General features: G+C 37.7%; 4 protein-coding genes, 5 non-coding genes and 1 pseudogene across 16 annotated transcripts; 3 read left to right on the forward strand and 7 right to left on the reverse strand.

The window, feature by feature from the left end:
• The first annotated feature begins 92 nt into the window (after window positions 1-92).
• On the forward strand, window positions 93-684 carry LOC104764852 (monothiol glutaredoxin-S11). The gene has a single exon (XM_010488450.3). It carries the CDS (start codon window positions 176-178, stop codon window positions 473-475), a length of 300 nt encoding a protein of 99 aa, XP_010486752.1. The 5' UTR covers window positions 93-175; the 3' UTR covers window positions 476-684.
• LOC104754847 (putative LRR receptor-like serine/threonine-protein kinase At1g06840) lies at window positions 674-8029 on the reverse strand. Of its 8 annotated transcripts, none has more exons than XM_087494925.1 (22): window positions 7513-8021; window positions 7098-7142; window positions 6862-6959; window positions 5810-5963; window positions 5630-5701; window positions 5450-5521; window positions 5228-5371; window positions 5038-5109; window positions 4830-4901; window positions 4654-4728; window positions 4303-4371; window positions 4130-4198; window positions 3919-3990; window positions 3714-3800; window positions 3534-3602; window positions 2835-3337; window positions 2530-2688; window positions 2123-2406; window positions 1989-2040; window positions 1536-1786; window positions 1324-1458; window positions 674-1244 (listed from the first exon to the last, which is right to left on the reverse strand). In XM_087494925.1, exons 5-22 carry the CDS (start codon window positions 5686-5688, stop codon window positions 903-905), a joined length of 2586 nt encoding a protein of 861 aa, XP_087351051.1. In that variant the 5' UTR covers window positions 5689-5701; window positions 5810-5963; window positions 6862-6959; window positions 7098-7142; window positions 7513-8021; the 3' UTR covers window positions 674-902. The 8 variants fall into 8 exon arrangements, with proteins under 8 accessions (XP_087351051.1, XP_087351047.1, XP_087351048.1 ...); XM_087494921.1 differs by having other exon boundaries at window positions 5821-5963; window positions 6086-6959; XM_087494922.1 differs by having other exon boundaries at window positions 5821-5963; window positions 7088-7142.
• On the reverse strand, window positions 7094-7879 carry LOC104772511 (pentatricopeptide repeat-containing protein At5g62370 pseudogene; annotated as a pseudogene).
• A 1289-nt stretch (window positions 8030-9318) lies between the features above and the next one.
• On the reverse strand, window positions 9319-9391 carry TRNAR-CCU (transfer RNA arginine (anticodon CCU)). The gene has a single exon. It is a non-coding gene; the product is annotated as a tRNA-Arg (tRNA).
• A 1644-nt stretch (window positions 9392-11035) lies between these two features.
• On the forward strand, window positions 11036-12845 carry LOC109130244 (transcription factor RF2b). The gene is made up of 4 exons (XM_019239730.2): window positions 11036-11774; window positions 11874-12006; window positions 12098-12182; window positions 12259-12845. The coding sequence occupies exons 1-4, from the start codon at window positions 11287-11289 to the stop codon at window positions 12600-12602; spliced, it is 1050 nt and encodes a 349-aa protein (XP_019095275.2). The 5' UTR covers window positions 11036-11286; the 3' UTR covers window positions 12603-12845.
• A 176-nt stretch (window positions 12846-13021) lies between these two features.
• Window positions 13022-13106, reverse strand: LOC147923257 (small nucleolar RNA snoR114). The gene has a single exon (XR_015587974.1). It is a non-coding gene; the product is annotated as a small nucleolar RNA snoR114 (small nucleolar RNA).
• Window position 13107: 1 nt separating this feature from the next.
• On the reverse strand, window positions 13108-13178 carry TRNAG-GCC (transfer RNA glycine (anticodon GCC)). Its single transcript has one exon. It is a non-coding gene; the product is annotated as a tRNA-Gly (tRNA).
• Window positions 13179-14162: 984 nt separating this feature from the next.
• On the forward strand, window positions 14163-16831 carry LOC104754850 (putative thylakoidal processing peptidase 2, chloroplastic). The gene is made up of 6 exons (XM_010477136.3): window positions 14163-15289; window positions 15553-15621; window positions 15711-15779; window positions 15975-16061; window positions 16160-16227; window positions 16331-16831. Exons 1-6 carry the CDS (start codon window positions 14585-14587, stop codon window positions 16452-16454), a joined length of 1122 nt encoding a protein of 373 aa, XP_010475438.1. The 5' UTR covers window positions 14163-14584; the 3' UTR covers window positions 16455-16831.
• A 446-nt stretch (window positions 16832-17277) lies between these two features.
• Window positions 17278-17363, reverse strand: LOC147923258 (small nucleolar RNA snoR114). The gene has a single exon (XR_015587973.1). It is a non-coding gene; the product is annotated as a small nucleolar RNA snoR114 (small nucleolar RNA).
• Window position 17364: 1 nt separating this feature from the next.
• On the reverse strand, window positions 17365-17435 carry TRNAG-GCC (transfer RNA glycine (anticodon GCC)). The gene has a single exon. It is a non-coding gene; the product is annotated as a tRNA-Gly (tRNA).
• Between the last annotated feature and the right edge of the window lie 103 nt (window positions 17436-17538).

Raw genomic sequence — 17538 nt, forward strand, 5'->3', positions numbered from 1 at the left:
GAATCATCTTTGTTCAGAGACTTAGGGAACATTTTCAACGATCTTTTTGTGATCTCTGTATGTGGATTCTGATTCTTCCATCATGTTATAAATACCACGCGACTCAAGCAACTAGAGTCTCAAGCAAAACTCCTCTCAGTCCATCTTCTTCTTCTTCTTCGCTTTATTCAAGAAGATGGACAAGGTTATGAGAATGTCGTCCGAAAGAGGGGTAGTTATATTCAGCAAGAGCTCGTGTTGTTTGTCCTACGCGGTTCAAGTTCTTTTCCAAGATCTCGGGGTTAACCCTAAGATTCACGAGATCGATAAGGACCCTGAATGCCGAGAGATCGAGAAGGCACTAATGAGGCTAGGGTGTTCAAAGCCGGTCCCAGCCGTCTTCATTGGTGGCAAGCTCGTTGGTTCGACCAATGAAGTAATGTCCATGCACCTTAGCAGCTCGCTTGTTCCCTTAGTGAAGCCATATCTATGTTAAACAACAGAGGTGTCTCCAAGGATTTATCAGACTAATTAATTAGCTATGGGAATGTAATTCAATAAGGAAAACAATTGAGCCAAATCTTCGTAATCTATTTTTCTTTTTTGGGTATTATACTATTATTTGCTTGTGTAACTTGGGTAAGTGTACGTACACTTGCAAGATTGTTATCATATAAACTCGGCGGTAAAAACATTTTATTCTTATTGTAATGTATCCTTGATTCAGATGCAACCTCCATTATGATCCAAATCAAAACACAAAAAGAATCAGAATAGCTACATAACTCACATCAACAGAAATGAACTTGTCTGCAACATATACTACTGGCTTACAATAACTTTATCCTGTACAAAAAAAAAAAGAACAACAACAAGAACACACTAAGTAATCAAACAAATAGTGTATGGTGTCTAGAAAGTTTCTATCTAGGTGAAACGGAGGGAGCAATTCCACTGACGAGGTCAGAGCCAGAGACATCCATTGATGAATAAGGATGCTTCATGATTGAAGAATTCAATGACGATGATGGATGAGTTGTTGTCTCAGACAGATCCGCTGCTTTAGCTACCTGAGATTCCGGCATCAGTTCCCATATGATTTCCAGTTCTCTTACAACTTCCGCCATTGAAGGCCTTGCATCCGTCTCCTCTCTGCAGCATCGCAGCGCTAAAGTTGCAAACTTTTCAAGGCATTCATCTGGAACTGAGCTCATTCTCTTATCCACGGCTGACAATATCGAACCAGACTCGTATGCAATGTTGATCTGACAGAAAGAACCATTCCAAACAATTTTAGGTAACGTCAAGAAGAGAAACAAGCTCTTAGCATCTAATCATCATTACCTCACGAACTATGTTCTTGCCATGTGTGATTGGCTGCATTCCTGTTAATAGCTCTAAGAACACTACACCTAGACTGTATACATCACTTTTGTCTGTCAATTGATGAGTCAAGAAATATTCCGGATCAAGGTAACCCTGCAAGTCGAACAAATAATTCTCAGTCATGATTTGAGAAACCAAATTTTACAAGCAATGCAGGATTCAGATCCTACCGGAGTTCCTTTTACAACAGTAGACACGTGATGAGGTGAGATGCCTTCCAAATCAGGCACTGGGGCAAGTCTTGAGAGTCCAAAATCTGCAACCTTTGCGGTGAATCTGGAGTCCAACAAAATGTTGCTTGCTTTGATATCGCGATGGAATATTGGGGGATCAGCTTCCGTGTGTAAATATGAGATTCCCTTAGCTGAACCTAAAGCAATCCGTAGTCTCATCGCAAAGTCTAGAGGCTCTTTTAATTTAACTGCAAAAACACAAATTTGTATATAGCCCTTGAGACTTGGAAATTAACAGCACACAAAATCATATATGCTGCTTAATATGTCATATGAAAAGACATCCACATTAAGAACATCAAGAACAGTGAACAGCGGTGGGTAGTCTTTGCTTGATCCACATAGAGAACAAGCAGCACTATAGATGACTCAGTAAGAAGTAGAACATACCAGATATATTGTCTCGCAAAGTACCATTTTCCATGTACTCATAAACCAGCATCTGCAGGCGTGACAATACAAGCAATAAGAGAAACATATATAGGTTTCGGACCTCAACCGGAAGAGGGTTTTGACAACAGTACCTGCTCGCCTTCTTCATCGCAGAATCCAAGCAACGAAACAAGGTTTCTGTGATGCAATCTCGATAACAATTCAATTTCAGTTAGGAACTCCCTCTCACCCTGCAATGATCCCTCTTGTGCTCTTTTAATTGCCACAACCGTTCCGCTACCAAGGGTGCCTTTGTAGACCTTTCCATAACCTCCTTGCCCAATTTGAGTGGAACTATTAAAATTGTCCGTAGCCAGAGCCAGCTCAGCATAAGTGAAGCTCTTCACACCTTCGATTTTCAGAGAAGCTTTGGAAGCTGCACATGGATGAATCAAACTTGTAATACCAAAACCAAAAACATATGACCACTATTAATACACAATTTCGATAGATAATCTACTCTGAACACACATATTGGCATCCACAAGATCATGCTTACCTCGCTTTCTTCTAACAACCGCACTGTATCCTTTCATACGTTTCTTCATAATGATAAGGGCAATAATAGCGGTTAGCGTAACTGCAACTGCAGCTGAACCAAGAACAATTCCTGCAACTGCACCCTTACTTAAACCAGATGGCGAAGCTGAAGGGAACACTACAAAACCAAAAAAGCATGACAGTCAAAACAAAGCTCAATTATGCAAAAGTTGTAAGAAAATATAGACGTCAGCTTGTTTACTTCTACTTTAACCAAGTTTTGTATTGAAATAAATACCAGAGGACGAGTACTCTGCTACTTACCATCTCTGTAGACATCTAACAATGTGAAATTCATAAGCTCATAAGGACCAAACAGATCTTCGTCTCGGATATTCCATCCAGTGAACATGGCCCTTATCCGCCGAACCTCGCTACGATTGAATATAAAAGAATTGTTGGCATTTGAACCAAACACAGGAAAAAACTTCAAGTACATTCGAAGTCTAGGTCCTTTTTGCCACTGGAATGAATCAAGGCGCAGCTGATACAGATTCAAACTAAGGCCAGAGGTGATGTATTGCTGAAACTCGGATCTGTACGGAACAAAATCCGAGAAACCAGGACTTTTCAACCGATATCCCACAAGCAGAGGAGCAGCACAAAAGCACCGTCTAAGAGGTTCTGGTGAAAACTCATAAGGGGGTGGGCATTCAGAACAAGTTGTAGTGTTAGAATTGGTTGGACCCTGATTATTGTTTTCCTCAGTTAGAGGCCCACATAATCGAAGCAGATTTCCATCTGAGCATAACGGATTCCCCTGAAGCCTGGAAGCAAACAATGTCAAATGATACCAGAAAAGTGGACAGTAATCTGAGGGAAGGAGTTTATCACATCTTACGAGTAAACAAGATTTAAAAAAAAAAATGTTATATACATCATTTAGTAGCTAGAATGATATGCAAAGCAAAATAGTATGCATGGGCACCTAACAAAGAGTAATAGGAAAGCGCAGATGCAAACCAGATAGTCACATTTGGGCGAAGGTCAGATCTGCCAGAAATATTTGAAAACTTATTGTTCCGCAGATCCCTGAAAAAAGCATAAAGGAACTGATGGTCGTCAAGAGATAATTTAAAGAAATTTGGAACATGCTGGTAAGTCAAAGGAAATGAGATATGATTGTTTTTGTAACAGTCATACACAATAATAGTCTCAGTTGAATTCAGCTCTCTTTCTTGCCATATTCTAGAGGGAATTGAACCACTCAGATCATTGTTTGCAAGCGACCTGCCACATAAGGTAGACAACAAAACAAACGATCAGCCATCTTCATATCCAAAAATGATAAAAAGAATAAGTGCATCTCAGAAACCAAAAAGTGACTACACCAATCAAACACACTTACAACTTCTGAAGTCGTGGAAGACCTGAGAAATTTGTTGGAATGGTTCCAGTTAGACTGTTATTGGACAGATCGCTGCAGTATTTTCATCAGATAACAAAGTTAAAAGCACTTAATTTCCAACCAAATAATAAAAATAGAATACGTACTAATAACAGTAAATATCCCGGATTAAATCAAAGGCCAGAATTATGGAAAAACGTTAAGAGCTTACATGGTTGTGATACTATCAGAAAGCTTCCCTGTAGGTATAGATCCATTTAACTGATTTCGACTTAGGTCCCTGGAATTCATTCATGTCGAACAAATCAGAAACAGATGATATTAATTAGCTAAGGTAGCTGCAGGATTCTATAAGGAAGCGGCTAGATAAATTTTAAGACTTACAAATAACCAAGTTTTGGGATACTGCTAAGATCAGGCATTGGCCCTTGCAAGCTGCAGTTCCTAAGACTCCTGCCCGTGGACAGATAGAAAAATATGCATAGATTAGCATAGCATGCTCATATATATATAAAATAAACTACCAGTATCTCTAAATTTAGAATGGACTATCTTAATTAGCTCAGAATTTTGTTAATTTCCATCCCCAGAGCTTAAGATATGCACAGTTCAATTCATTTCCAATGCATGGCTCTCATACTGAATTTTTAAATGCATTAACAGAAGATGAGATCTCCTCCAGCCTCGCACTTCAGTGACTTTGAGTTCAAGATACATTGTGAAACTAGCACTTACATCTTCAAAAGTTTAGACATGTTTCCATAAGATTGTGGAATCGTAGTCCCATCAAAGTGATTGTTATCTAATTGTCTGCCAAAATAAACACGAGGAAAAAAAGGTCAAAAAGAAAAGAATACATGAATCACCAGTCTATGGTGACAGGACCAGAAAAATCAGTGACATGAACTTACAGGATAAGCAAATTTGGCATGTTTGATAACTCAGGAGGAAGATAGCCTGATAAGTTGTTGTTGTCAAGAAGGCTGTAAGAAAAACAAGTAGTGTTTATAAAAAGGTAAAGCGTGTCTAGCATGGTATAAACTTGAAAACTGAGATTAGGTATAACACATAACATGTTTCAAGTAAGATTAATTAAGCCAGCTAATGATACCAACTCACATGTGAACAATTGATGGTAGACTTCCAAGCTCGGGTGGTATCTGCCCGCTAATCGAATTATTATTCATGTGACTGAGAAAAAAGATAAGATAGACAATAAATGTAACATACTCAACAGAAAAGGAATCACAATTAGCAAAAAAAAAACAGCCAAGTACAACTGAACAGAGCATCAGATTAAAGAACTCACAAGTGCTTTGTTTTGTTTAAGTTTGCAAAAGATTTGGGTAGTGGTCCTGAGATACGGTTTTCATCAATCTGTATTCTGTCTAAGTTTGGAAGAAACCCAAGCTCATCGGGTAATGGTCCAGTTAATAGATTTCCGTTCAAGAGCCTGGAAAAGTCACATCAAGTTAGAAGGCAAGCAAAGACTAACAAATAAGGGAAGTAAAGAAGAAACTCAAAGACTTACAAGAGTTGTAAAGACTTGATATTCCCAATTTCCTTTGGTATAGTTCCGGTGATCTTGTTCCACATGAAACTCCTGGCATTAGAGAAGAAGAAGAAGTTGTACAATAATACACAAAAGAAAGTTATATTCACCATTGGGGTATGACTAGAAAGATCAAGTAATATATATAATATAACGTACAGGATAGTAAGACGAGTCAACCGGCCAAGCTCCGGGGACAAGTTTCCTGAGAGGTTCATACTGAACAGTTGCCTTCAAGTATTAAAAAAAAAAGCAAGATACTCAAAACAAGTCTCAAGGAAGACAAGAATGCTTAAGAAGAATAAGGAGAAAGGGGTAAGTAAAGAAAAGACAATATACAGTTCGCTGACATGAAGATAACCATCATCAAGAGAGGAATTGAAGCAGACAACACCAGTCCAGTTCGAATTGCACGGGTCTCTTCCACGCTTCCAATTACTCAATCTATGAACCGGATCCTTGAGACTGTCTTTGATAACCCGCAAAGCTCTCACTGAAAATAAATTAAAATTAAAAAAACATATCAGTACAAAACCCATGTCGCAGACACAAGTTGTCTAAAGATCTAAACCAAAGAGAAGGTAGACTAAAGAAAAAAAAAAAAAAAAAGGAAACCTTCGACGGGATTGGTGATGCCGTCTTGAGCAAAAGTAGAAGACAAGAAACAAAGGAAGGAGACGAAAAGAAGAGGAAGGAGACGAGAGGAGACATGGGTCGAAAACATAGCGAGAGAGGAAGACGACCCAAGAAGAAACAAAATCTCCAGAGAGAGAGAGATAGTTAAAAGGAAAAAGCCATGACCAGGTTAGGGAGTGAAGAAGAAGACGACCAAGTAAAAGGGAAGTGGTTGGTATTGGGTGGGAGCATTGAAGAGTGGTAAAACAAGGACATTTCCTTAGTTTGACAAATTCAGGTAGTGGATGAGACCGACGGAGCCTCATCAAAATTGTCACTTTCGCCGCCGCCATTAGAGCATCATTAGTGGAGTACCTCTCCTAAGTTACTCTTAAATTATTTAATCATATAATTAATACTAATTTAAGTAAAGCAACCCTAAGAGTATTTTTGCAAAATCATTCATTTACTAGAGAACTCAAAGAAGGTTGCTCAACCCTAAGAGTTTTTTTTATACACATTGTGGATACTACAAATAAATTAAAAACTAAACTTGAAAGGAAATAATCCTGCAATCACAAGATAATCCAATCAGAGAAGTTTGGAAATGAAGGAAATTGAAAGAGTTGTAAAGCATGTTCGAAGTGTAATTGTAAATTTAACTAACTAACAAATGTGTACGCTGAATTGGAAATGAAGTAAAAGTAAACTCAAAATGATCTATCTGAAACATGAGCTTATTCTTCTCATTCAACATCACTAGAATCTCCACCTACCCTGGTCTGTATCAATCTAGAACTCCACGTGTGACATCTCCTCTATTTCCTTTTGGAAAATCGTGTTTCATATAGCTACGATGATCCAGACAAAGCACCTGCAAAAAAAGAGTTTCAAAAAGCCAGATAATATTAATCCTACAAGACCAACAAAGAACAATCAATGCCAATTTCAATTGAGTTCTGAAAAAAAACTTCACATAGGATCCCTAGAATTGTATGGTACCAGTACTCACAACTTCCTCCTGTGAGGACTAGCAAAAGCTTCAGCAATTCTTCTTCTACAAAACCCGTAAAAGAGAGACTTATATAGATTAATAGGTAGAGGCATTCTCGTCATCTCACACAGAGTATCTAACATCCCAACTACTTCATCCAAGTGTCCATGATCGCACAACCCCTTAAACAATCTCTTACAACACCAAAGCCAAAAACCACTTCCTCCCTTTTTCACTTGTTCAAAGCAATGAAACCCCTCGAGAAATCGATCTTGATTACAAAGCTCATCAATTACTAAACTAGAAGCATCTCTACTAGGAACATAACCAGAAGCTATACAGCTATCTAAATGAGCTCTAGCTTCATCGAACCTCCTTAGCTTAACTAGACAAAACACCATTGAATCTAAAACCGACGAATCAGGAACCATACCATTTCCAATCACACGTTCGTTGTAGAAAGTTTCAGCCAATCCAGGCTGACCCATCTCCGTCAGCTTCCTTATCAACGCGCCGCAGCAACAAGAATCGAGTTCTATTCCATTGTTGCCCGCGAAATCAACAACTAAAGCCGCCTCTGAAATAGAAGAAGAACCATCGATAACACGGCGAATCACTTCCCGAGCAGAGTCTATGAGACCTCTCCCACCAAGTTTGACTATCAAAGACAAACATCGAGACCGATGGTCATCAGAGACGGCGGCTACTGAAGTGGAGGGAGATGGTTCAGAGGGAAGAGCACAAGAAGTAGCTTTTCTGGATTTCACTAAACGATAACATAAAGCCTTGGCCTTTAACATCAATCTGGAACTGCTGAATTGGATTCTGCTGAGGTGAATCACTATGAGTTTTAGGGATTTCGTCGAGAGAGAACAGAGAAGATCGCGAAAGAAGGAAAAGAAAATGGCAAATTTTTTTTTTTTTTTTTTAAATTAAACCGACAACCAACCAAAACATGCCACGTAGCATTACTTATGCCGTTGCTCAATTCCTTCCTGGAGTAACGTTTCTCCGCTTAATGGACTGAATATTGGGTTTTTTATTTTTTATTTTTACCCCAAAAATAAGAGTAACCGAGAGAGAATCTCCTAGTAAAGATGGTCTTACTCTCCACCTTCTCTTTCTTTCTTCTTCCGTCAAAAACCCATTACTTTGCTGTTTTCTCTTCCTTTGTTTAATGATTCCTTTGTGTGACCTGCCCCCTTTGACCTTTTGGTCCTTCTTATTTTTATATTGACAGTAGGTAAAAAAACTTGGCAAGTGCGATGAATTTACCAATGTTGTAAATAAATATGATTACCAATGTTTATATTCCACCTTGTGATTATTATTTTGTTTGCTTTCAAATGTATAAAAAGATTTAAAACGTATACCAATTGCAAATAAATAGCATCTAAGAAGAGTCGATATCAATCATTGGTCTATCGAAATATTAATGTAGTACTAGTTGATTATGATATATATGTATATGTATTTTGGTCCCCACGATACTTAAAAAGTCACGAAAGATTTCCAAACGACTTTTATTGGGAAAAATTGGTGTTTGATTAATTTTCTACAAGTGCGATTAAACTGTTGTAACCATTAATTATATTAGTAATGGTTCTTGATCACAACTTAATTAGAAGTATATGATTGAAAACTTTGAAAGCAATAAACACACAGCAAAGACAAAAGGTAAAACTATGGACAAAAATAGCAGGATAACTAAAAAAGGAAATATAAGAAGCTATGATAAAATTACTTAAAATAAGAAGTTACAATGTTGCGGCATTATTTGAAAAAGCATACACGTGAATTATTATGGATAGATGGATGGTTTCCTAATATATATATAGCTAAATCATCATTATGCGATAGTAGAATATTAAACCAACTTAGTTGTTTTCATTTCTCTGGAGCTGCTAATGTCTAAATAAATAAATAAAAATTAAACTTTATTAGTTGGTAATAAGTAAGCATCATTAAGCTTTTGAATTAGCACAGTGTCGAGGTTATTAAATGATACCGGTCCAATTTGGGCGGGTTTAATTAAGATATAAAAAGCAATGTTTAACTTTATCCGTTTTAGTAGGACTGATAAATAAAGTGATGCCCACAAAGGCCCAAAACTTAAAAGAGAACACTTGTCACAAAAAGTCACGCGCCAGGTAGGGGTCCGTCTTATTTGGACCGATAAATAAAAGTGAAGCCCACAAAGGCCCAATAATTAAAAGAGAACACTTGTCACAAAAAGTCACGCGCCAGGTAGGGGTCGAACCTACGGCCTTCTGCTTAGGAAACAGACGCTCTATCCACTGAGCTACAGGCGCTTTTGACACAATAGGGCTGTTTTTTCTCCATTCTCCTTAGTTTGCTGTTTTGTTTTTTTGGTTCATCATTTCTTTTGTAAGAGTTATATAGTGCGTGCTGCGTGGTATATTAAGAGGCAAAAAGAAATAAATATTTTTGTTTATCTTGTTTCTCTAATACAAGACTTTTGAGTCAAGAGTCAGACGTGGGGAGATGTTATATGCGATAATTGCTAAAAACTAGCATGTTGAAACAAGCAACTACATAAAAACTACTTGTAATGAATGCACCTAATCCTAATGGGTACTACTAGGAGATTGATTAATTAAGCACTTAAAAGCAAATAGTAATCAACTACGGAAAAAATGTCATTAAAATCATGAACTCTCAAATTTTGGCCATTTAAATCATGAACTTTGTTGTAGGTCATTTAAAACATCAACTTGTATTATTTAGCTTTTTTAAACATGAAGTTTCGTTGACCAAACCAAAAAAGACATGACGTTAAATCCGATAATTGACCAACTAACAGACGTTACTATGCTGTTAGTCACTCCGTTATTGACAAAACGACGTCGTTTTAATGAAAGTTTTAATTCGAAAAATATCATTTAAATCATGAACTTTTAAATATAGGCCATTTAAACCATGAACTTGTAAATCTATTTCATTTAAACCATGAAATTTCAAATTTATATCATTTAAACCATGAACAACCTGAAAATTTTGGTTATCGAAGCAAACCAAAGAGAGAAAGCCTAACCGTTCCGCGCAATTGATTTGGATAATCAGATTTTGGTTCGGTTTTGGTTCGGTAATCGGACCGATTGGTTTATTAGAAACCGCAGAAGTATATAAGTCTAACCAGCTAAACCGTTTAACCCTAGTTTAGTTTCTCTCTTCTTTCTTCGACTCTGCCACATGATGCGATTCTAAGAAAAATAAAAAAGAACATCAATTCATCCTTCTTTTTCGATTTTTGTCATGTAATTTGGGGCTTTTTTTTTTGTCTTGAGACTTTTTCATTTATTAGAACACTACACTAGAGTTTGAAGGATTGATCAGCTTGTTTTAAGACACTACACTAGAGTTTGAAGGATTGATCGCCTTTTTCATGTATTATAGTTTAAATGACATTAATTTGAAATTTCATGGTTTAAATGACATAAATTTACAATTTCATGGTTTTAATGACATAGATTTTACAAGTTCATGGTTTAAATGACCTATATTTAAAAGTTTATGGTTTAAATGACATTTTTCGAATTAAAATTTCTATTAAAACGACACCGTTTTGTCAGTAACGGAGTGATTAACGACACAATAACGTCTGTTAGTTGGTCAATTAATGTTATGTCTTTTTTTATCTTGGTCAACGAAAATTCATGTTTAAAAAACTAAACAACAAAAGTGATGTTTTAAATGGACTACAACAAAGTTCATGATTTAAATGGCTTTGAAAGTTTATGATTTTAATGATATTTTTCCCAATCAACTACACTAGAATAAAAAAGACGGGGGAGACAAGATGCTGCGATGCTTCACGTGCCAATGTGCCTTTTAGCTTTTCATCACACTAATCATTTCTTTTTAAAATAAATCACACTAATAGACGAAAATAACAAAATTTAAAAAAATCATAAAATTTTCTCAACTCAACTCTATGGGGGGTAATTAAAAAGTTATTATAGTTAAGTGACGTCACTTCTCTCTCTTCAGTTTAAGTTAAGTACATCCTCTCTCTCTCCTTCCTTCATACGCTCCTCGTTTCATTCATAGAGAGAGAAAGCTTTCATCTTCATCATCTGATCTCCATCATTCATTATCTCCATTGTGCATTGTTCTCTCACCAAGACATATTAATTATTCGATTCAATTTCCATTTTCTCGGATTTCAAAATTCCAACAAACCAAAATGGAGAAATCATCAGATTCGAAGCTCTCCGATCCAATTCCAAATGCCGCATCATCAGATTCGAAGCTCTCCGATCCAATTCCAAATGCCGCCGATCCGACCCCTCCTTCTTCCTTTCACCGCCGATCTCGCTCCGACGACATGTCTATGTTCATGTTCATGGATCCCCTCTCCTCCGGCGCACCACCTTCCTCCGACGACCTTCCTTCCGACGACGATCTCTTCTCTTCCTTCATCGACGTCGATAGCCTCACATCTAATCCAAATCCATTTCCGAATCAATCTCTCTCTTCCAACTCCGCCTCCGGCGCTAATCCTAATCCTCCTCCTCCGCAGCAGTCTTCTTCTTCTCGTCCTCGTCACCGTCACAGCAATTCCGTTGACGCTGGATGCGCTATGTATGCTGGTGAAATCATGGACGCTAAGAAAGCTATGCCTCCTGAAAAGCTCTCTGAGCTTTGGAACATTGATCCCAAACGCGCCAAAAGGTTCGTTTTCTTCTTCTGGAATTGAAAATAAAAAAATCAATGGAGAATGAGTTTTTGAGGAATTAACAGAATTAGGGATTTGGAATTTTGGATTTATAGGATATTAGCGAATCGTCAATCTGCAGCTCGATCCAAGGAGAGAAAAGCTCGATACATTCAAGAACTTGAGCGTAAGGTTCAATCGCTTCAAACCGAAGCTACCACTCTCTCTGCTCAGCTCACTCTCTACCAGGTTTTGTTTCTCTTCTTCGATTCCTTCTTTGTTTGATCTCACCAGATTCACTCAAGGGATAGCTTCTTGATACGGTTTGGTTGTGATACAGAGAGACACAAATGGATTAGCAAACGAGAACACAGAGCTGAAACTCAGGTTACAAGCAATGGAGCAACAAGCTCAGCTTCGTAATGGTAACCCCTTATTCCTTTTGGTAACGTTTTCTGCTTCTTTCTGTGATCTTCAGTCTGATCTGCTTTTGTTTTACAGCTCTAAATGAAGCTTTGAGGAAAGAAGTTGAAAGGATGAAGATGGAGACAGGGGAAATCTCTGGGAATTCAGATTCGTTTGATATGGGAATGCAGCAGATTCAGTATTCTTCTTCAACGTTCATGGCAATTCCACCATATCATCATGGCTCGATGAACGGCCAGGATATGCAGCAGATGCATACTAGTTTCAACAATCCAATGGAGATGTCGAATTCTCAAAGCGTATCGGACTTTCTACAGAACGGGCGATTGCAAGGGCTAGAGATAAGTAGCAATAGCTCAAGCTTAGTCAAATCTGAAGGACCTTCCCTCTCTGCTAGTGAGAGTAGCTCTGCGTATTGATAACAAGACTATGTTGTGTGGCTGATATTATCCTGTTAATAGGCTTTTTTCTCCAATTCATTTGATTCACTTTTGATTATTTATTATTCTTTTGGGGGTGTCAATGTGCAAGAAAGGACGTATAAAGTTGTGTCGGATGAAATTGTTGATTGTGAGTTTTTTATTGTTTCCTACTTCCATTGTTTGTTATTCAAGGAACTAACAAGGCTAAAATAAATTTCATTTTCCTTTGGATACAGACAATGATCGTTGCTTCATTTTATTATTTTACAATGATGTTTACAAATTTAAGGCAAGCAAGTGACATGAATCGTGAAAACTTAGCATTCCACCACAATGCCAAGTTAACAGAAAAGAACATAGTTAAAACTTGAAATTGTGTTGCATATATGTTGGAAAAAAAAAAAAAAAAAAGAAGAGAGCTCAGAGGGTGGCTTGTACATCTGAGAAATCAGAAGAATGCGAAGGACCCAACCAACGCGGATGCCAATTTCGTCACAGCTCATGCACCAGCCGGGAATCGAACCCGGGTCTGTACCGTGGCAGGGTACTATTCTACCACTAGACCACTGGTGCTTTGATGTTATGGGTGGTACACTTTAATATATATTATCAAAAAATATTTAACTCACATTTCGTATCCAGTTATCAATAGTTCAATACAGTAAGTTGGTAAGGAATTAGTTAGATCAAATAGTGTATATAGTAAACTCATTTTTTAAAAAGATATAATTTAGTGAAGAAGATTAGAGAAGAAAATCACTTTGTCAATTGTAACAGACGACGTTGGCCCATTCTTCTTAAACTTCGTAGGTACCCATTTTGAAACGACAGGCCCAAGCCCAAATATATTGTTGTTGACCTTGTCAGTTGTGACTTGTGAGTGTCTATCTTTTTTTTTTCTGTTTCTTTTGTGGACCAAGTTGTGAGTTTCTATGAAATCGAAATTTATAGCCTAAAGAAGCCTTAAAAAAATAAAATATTAGGTTGTGGTCAAACTTAACACAATTAAGTTAACGACTAATTACTCGCTGAGAATTATAATATTAGTACTAAATACTGGATTAGTTCTTAATTTTGTCGGTAAAATACTGATTAGTTAAGAAGAAATATCAAGACGAACGAAGATTGATGAGAAATGACGTATGTGCTGCGGTTATGCGCCTTTTCTTTATTAATTCCCCCACTAAGTATATTCTATTTTCTGTTTGTTCAAAAAAAAAAAAAAAAAGTATATTCTATTTTCTTCGTGCGACGGTCCTAGAACCCAACCTTGTCACGTCTCTAATTCATAACTACATCATAATAATACAAAACGATATTTTTTTTTTTTGGGGTGTAAAAAACGATCTAAATTGATATAATGCATGGTGATTACTGATTAGTGAACTCTCCCAATTCTCTAAAAAAAAAAAAGTTACAATAAACATAGCATCCGCTTAGAAAATTAAAATTTTTACTAGCAAAAGATTAAATGTTTTTATCAAAATAAAGAAGATATGGATAATGTTTTTTTCTTTAAATGAAATATATACTGTGTGATTTATTTCCCTTAAAATGTTTTTTTTTTTTTTTTTTTTTAAGATGGCTCAGTAAGTCAGTATAACAACAATAGTATATTTTCTAAGGCCCAGAGTTGGCCCTAATTTAATTTGGAGTGATACAACAACCAAACAAACACAATTAATAAGAGAGAGAGAGAGAGTCTCTCTCTCTGCTTTCGACCAAACAACCTTTTCCCCTCTCCTCTGGGAGATCTCCAGATTTCTCTCCCCCTGAAACTCTTACTCGTTCTCACCGGCGGCGTCAGTTCTCCGTTCCTCTTGCCGGCAGATCGACTCTTCCAATCATCCGACCCAATTTTCCCGGTATCGATTCCTCATTCTTTCTAGGTCTTCCTATAGCCCAAACAAACCCCCTTGTTGCTCTCGAAACCTCAATTTCACCCTTACCCCGTCCAATTCTCCCTCGAATCTGCATCTATGGCGCTTAGGGTTACCTTCACTTACTCCAGCTACGTTGCTCGGAACATTGCTTCTTCATCCGCCGGGACACGTGTCGGTACCGGCGACGTTAGATCATGTTTCGAATCATGGATTCGTCCCAGGTTCTGCCCTCAGAGTCAGATACCCGAAATTGATAAATCTCCCGGAGCCAACAACAACAACTCATGGCTTGGTCCCAGCTCAAGCCCTCGTGCTCGTCCACCTTCTTCTTCTATGTACAGCACCATCGCCAGAGAGATCCTCGAAGAAGGAAGCAAGAGTCCGCTTGTTATGGGTATGATCTCAATCATGAGATTGGCTGGTGGAGCTCCTGAGCTTCCCGGTATGAACGTTCTCGGGATTTCTCCCTTTAAAACCTCTTCTGTTATCCCTTTCCTTAGGGGTTCCAAGTGGATGCCTTGTAGTATTCCGGCGACGTTATCAACTGATATCACTGAGGTTGATAGGGTAAAGGTGTGTGATGCTAAAGTGAAATTGGAGTTGAGTGATAAGGTCTCCTCTAATCCTGGTAACGGTTGGGTTAATAAGCTTTTGAATATCTGCTCTGAGGATGCTAAGGCAGCTTTCACGGCGGTTACTGTTTCTCTCCTTTTCCGTTCGGCTTTGGCTGAGCCTAAGTCTATACCTTCGACTTCTATGTACCCTACTCTTGATGTGGGTGATCGTGTTATGGCTGAGAAGGTGAGAATATACTACTGGCTATGTAAAATTTGCATTTTGCTATGGTAGAATGGTGTTTGATCTTTAGAGGTTTTTTAAAAATGGTTGCTTTCATCAATTCTGTATTATAGGGACTAAATTTTTGTTGTGGTAATGGTCTTATATGTGTCTTAGGATGCATCACTAATCTTTTAATTGGTGTATGTGGCTTTAATGTCTGAGTGATTGATCTGCGCACTAAATCATTTTGAACAAATCCGTCTATCTGCTTTTGTATTGGACAGGTCTCATACTTTTTCAGAAAGCCAGAGGTTTCAGACATAGTTATCTTCAAGGCTCCTCCTATTTTGCTGGTAGGTCTCAGATCACTATTTTTGGTTTTTCGAATGATTTTAAACCTGTGTGAAAGGTGCTTTGCTTGATGTTCTCCTTTGAATTGCAGGAACATGGTTACAGTTGTACTGATGTTTTCATAAAAAGGATAGTTGCTAGCGAAGGTGACTGGGTTGAAGTAAGCCCTTATCTCTCTAACCCACTTGTTGATTGATCCTATTCATCAATTGAAGTCTTTGTTCACCTTTATCGGTATTACTTCTCTAGTGGGATTCTTGATGAAAACAGCCTCCTCATAACAGACCTTTAACCATTGTTTTTATCTGTTTTTGTATCATTCTCTTGTCTAACCTATCAATGCTGTATCATGTAGGTTTGTAATGGAAAGCTCTTAGTTAATGACTCTGTTCAAGTAGAGGATTTTGTCTTAGAGCCGATTAACTATGAAATGGAACCGATGGTAAGCAAACTTGCACTTTCTAATTTAAAGATTTCTTGACCTATAAAGTTGTTAAAAAGAATGTTGTTAACTTGGCTTTTCTTCCTGTTTATTTGCAGTTCGTCCCTGAAGGTTATGTCTTTGTTCTAGGAGACAACCGCAACAAAAGCTTTGACTCTCATAACTGGTAAACCACTTTGGAAATTATCTGTTATTTTATAATTCTTCTGTCTTAAACCACTTTGAAAACTCTGTTGATTCATGGAAGATTCGGTGAATGTAAAACGCAGGGGTCCACTTCCAATAAAGAACATCATAGGGAGATCTGTGTTCCGGTATTGGCCACCGAGCAAAGTGTCAGACATAATACACCATGAGCAAGTTATCCAAAAGAGAGCTGTTGATGTTTCATGACCAATGAAGGTGGTTCTTAGGATTAAGCATAAAATTGAATAGATGAGCCGAGCCAACCATTTTGGCAAGGAAGGCTACAGAGCAATTTTTTCTTCCTGTCTACTGCTTCTATAGAAGACATGGAATGCAATGGGAAAATCCATAAGAAGAATACTGATACTTTTGCTTTGATTTTTTTTGTTGTGTTGAAAAACCTTAATGCAACCATTGTTATTGGCAGTCGCTGTCATGTAAGGGAAAACTGTTTTTTCTAGTATTTCTTTTGTGAAGAATCCTGTAAACGTTCTTTTCCCAAGCTCTGTAATGTAGTGTTAAGAAGTGCTGATTTCTTTTTACCAAAAAAACAAAATAAAAAAAAGAAGTGCTGATTTCTTTGATACTGATGAGTGATGATGATGTTAAATCCAAGAGTTTCATTCTAATACAACTGTAATTTGTTTTTCAATGTAAACCGAACCAAACTAAAAATGCAGGGGAAAAACAATTGAGAGAGAGCTCAGGGAAGTGAGGCAATTAATCCGAGCATGATACCACGAGACAGATTTTTTAGAAATCTGAGCAAAAAGAAGAAAAGGAGAGCTCAGGAGGGTGGCGTATACATCTGAGAAATTTCGTCACAGCTCATGCACCAGTCGGGAATCGAACCGGGTCTGTACCGTGGCAGGGTACTATTCTACCACTAGACCACTGGTGCTTTTTGTTAGTCTATGTATATTTATATTAATAATTGTTCTGCGTATCCGTTGGCTAATACAGAACGCAAAGTTGCTTTTCAAAGTCTTGGATCTTCTTGAATCAAAACTAAGTTGAAAAAAAAAGGAGAGAGCTCAGGAGTGTGGCGAGTACATCTGGGAAATCAGAAGATTGCGAAGGACCCAACCAACGCTGAAGCCAATATCATCACAGCTCATGCACCAGCCGGGAATCGAACCCGGGTCTGTACCGTGGCAGGGTACTATTCTACCACTAGACCACTGGTGCTTTGATGAATGTTGTTATAAGTTACACATATATACCTTTATCCCATTTCATAACTTCTTCTTTTCACATCGGGTTGGGTGGGTAGATATTTTAACTCGCATTG

This window comes from Camelina sativa, chromosome 17 (genome assembly GCF_030686135.1).
Source record: "Camelina sativa cultivar CO46 ecotype springtype chromosome 17, ASM3068613v1".
Taxonomy (NCBI): domain Eukaryota; kingdom Viridiplantae; phylum Streptophyta; class Magnoliopsida; order Brassicales; family Brassicaceae; genus Camelina; species Camelina sativa.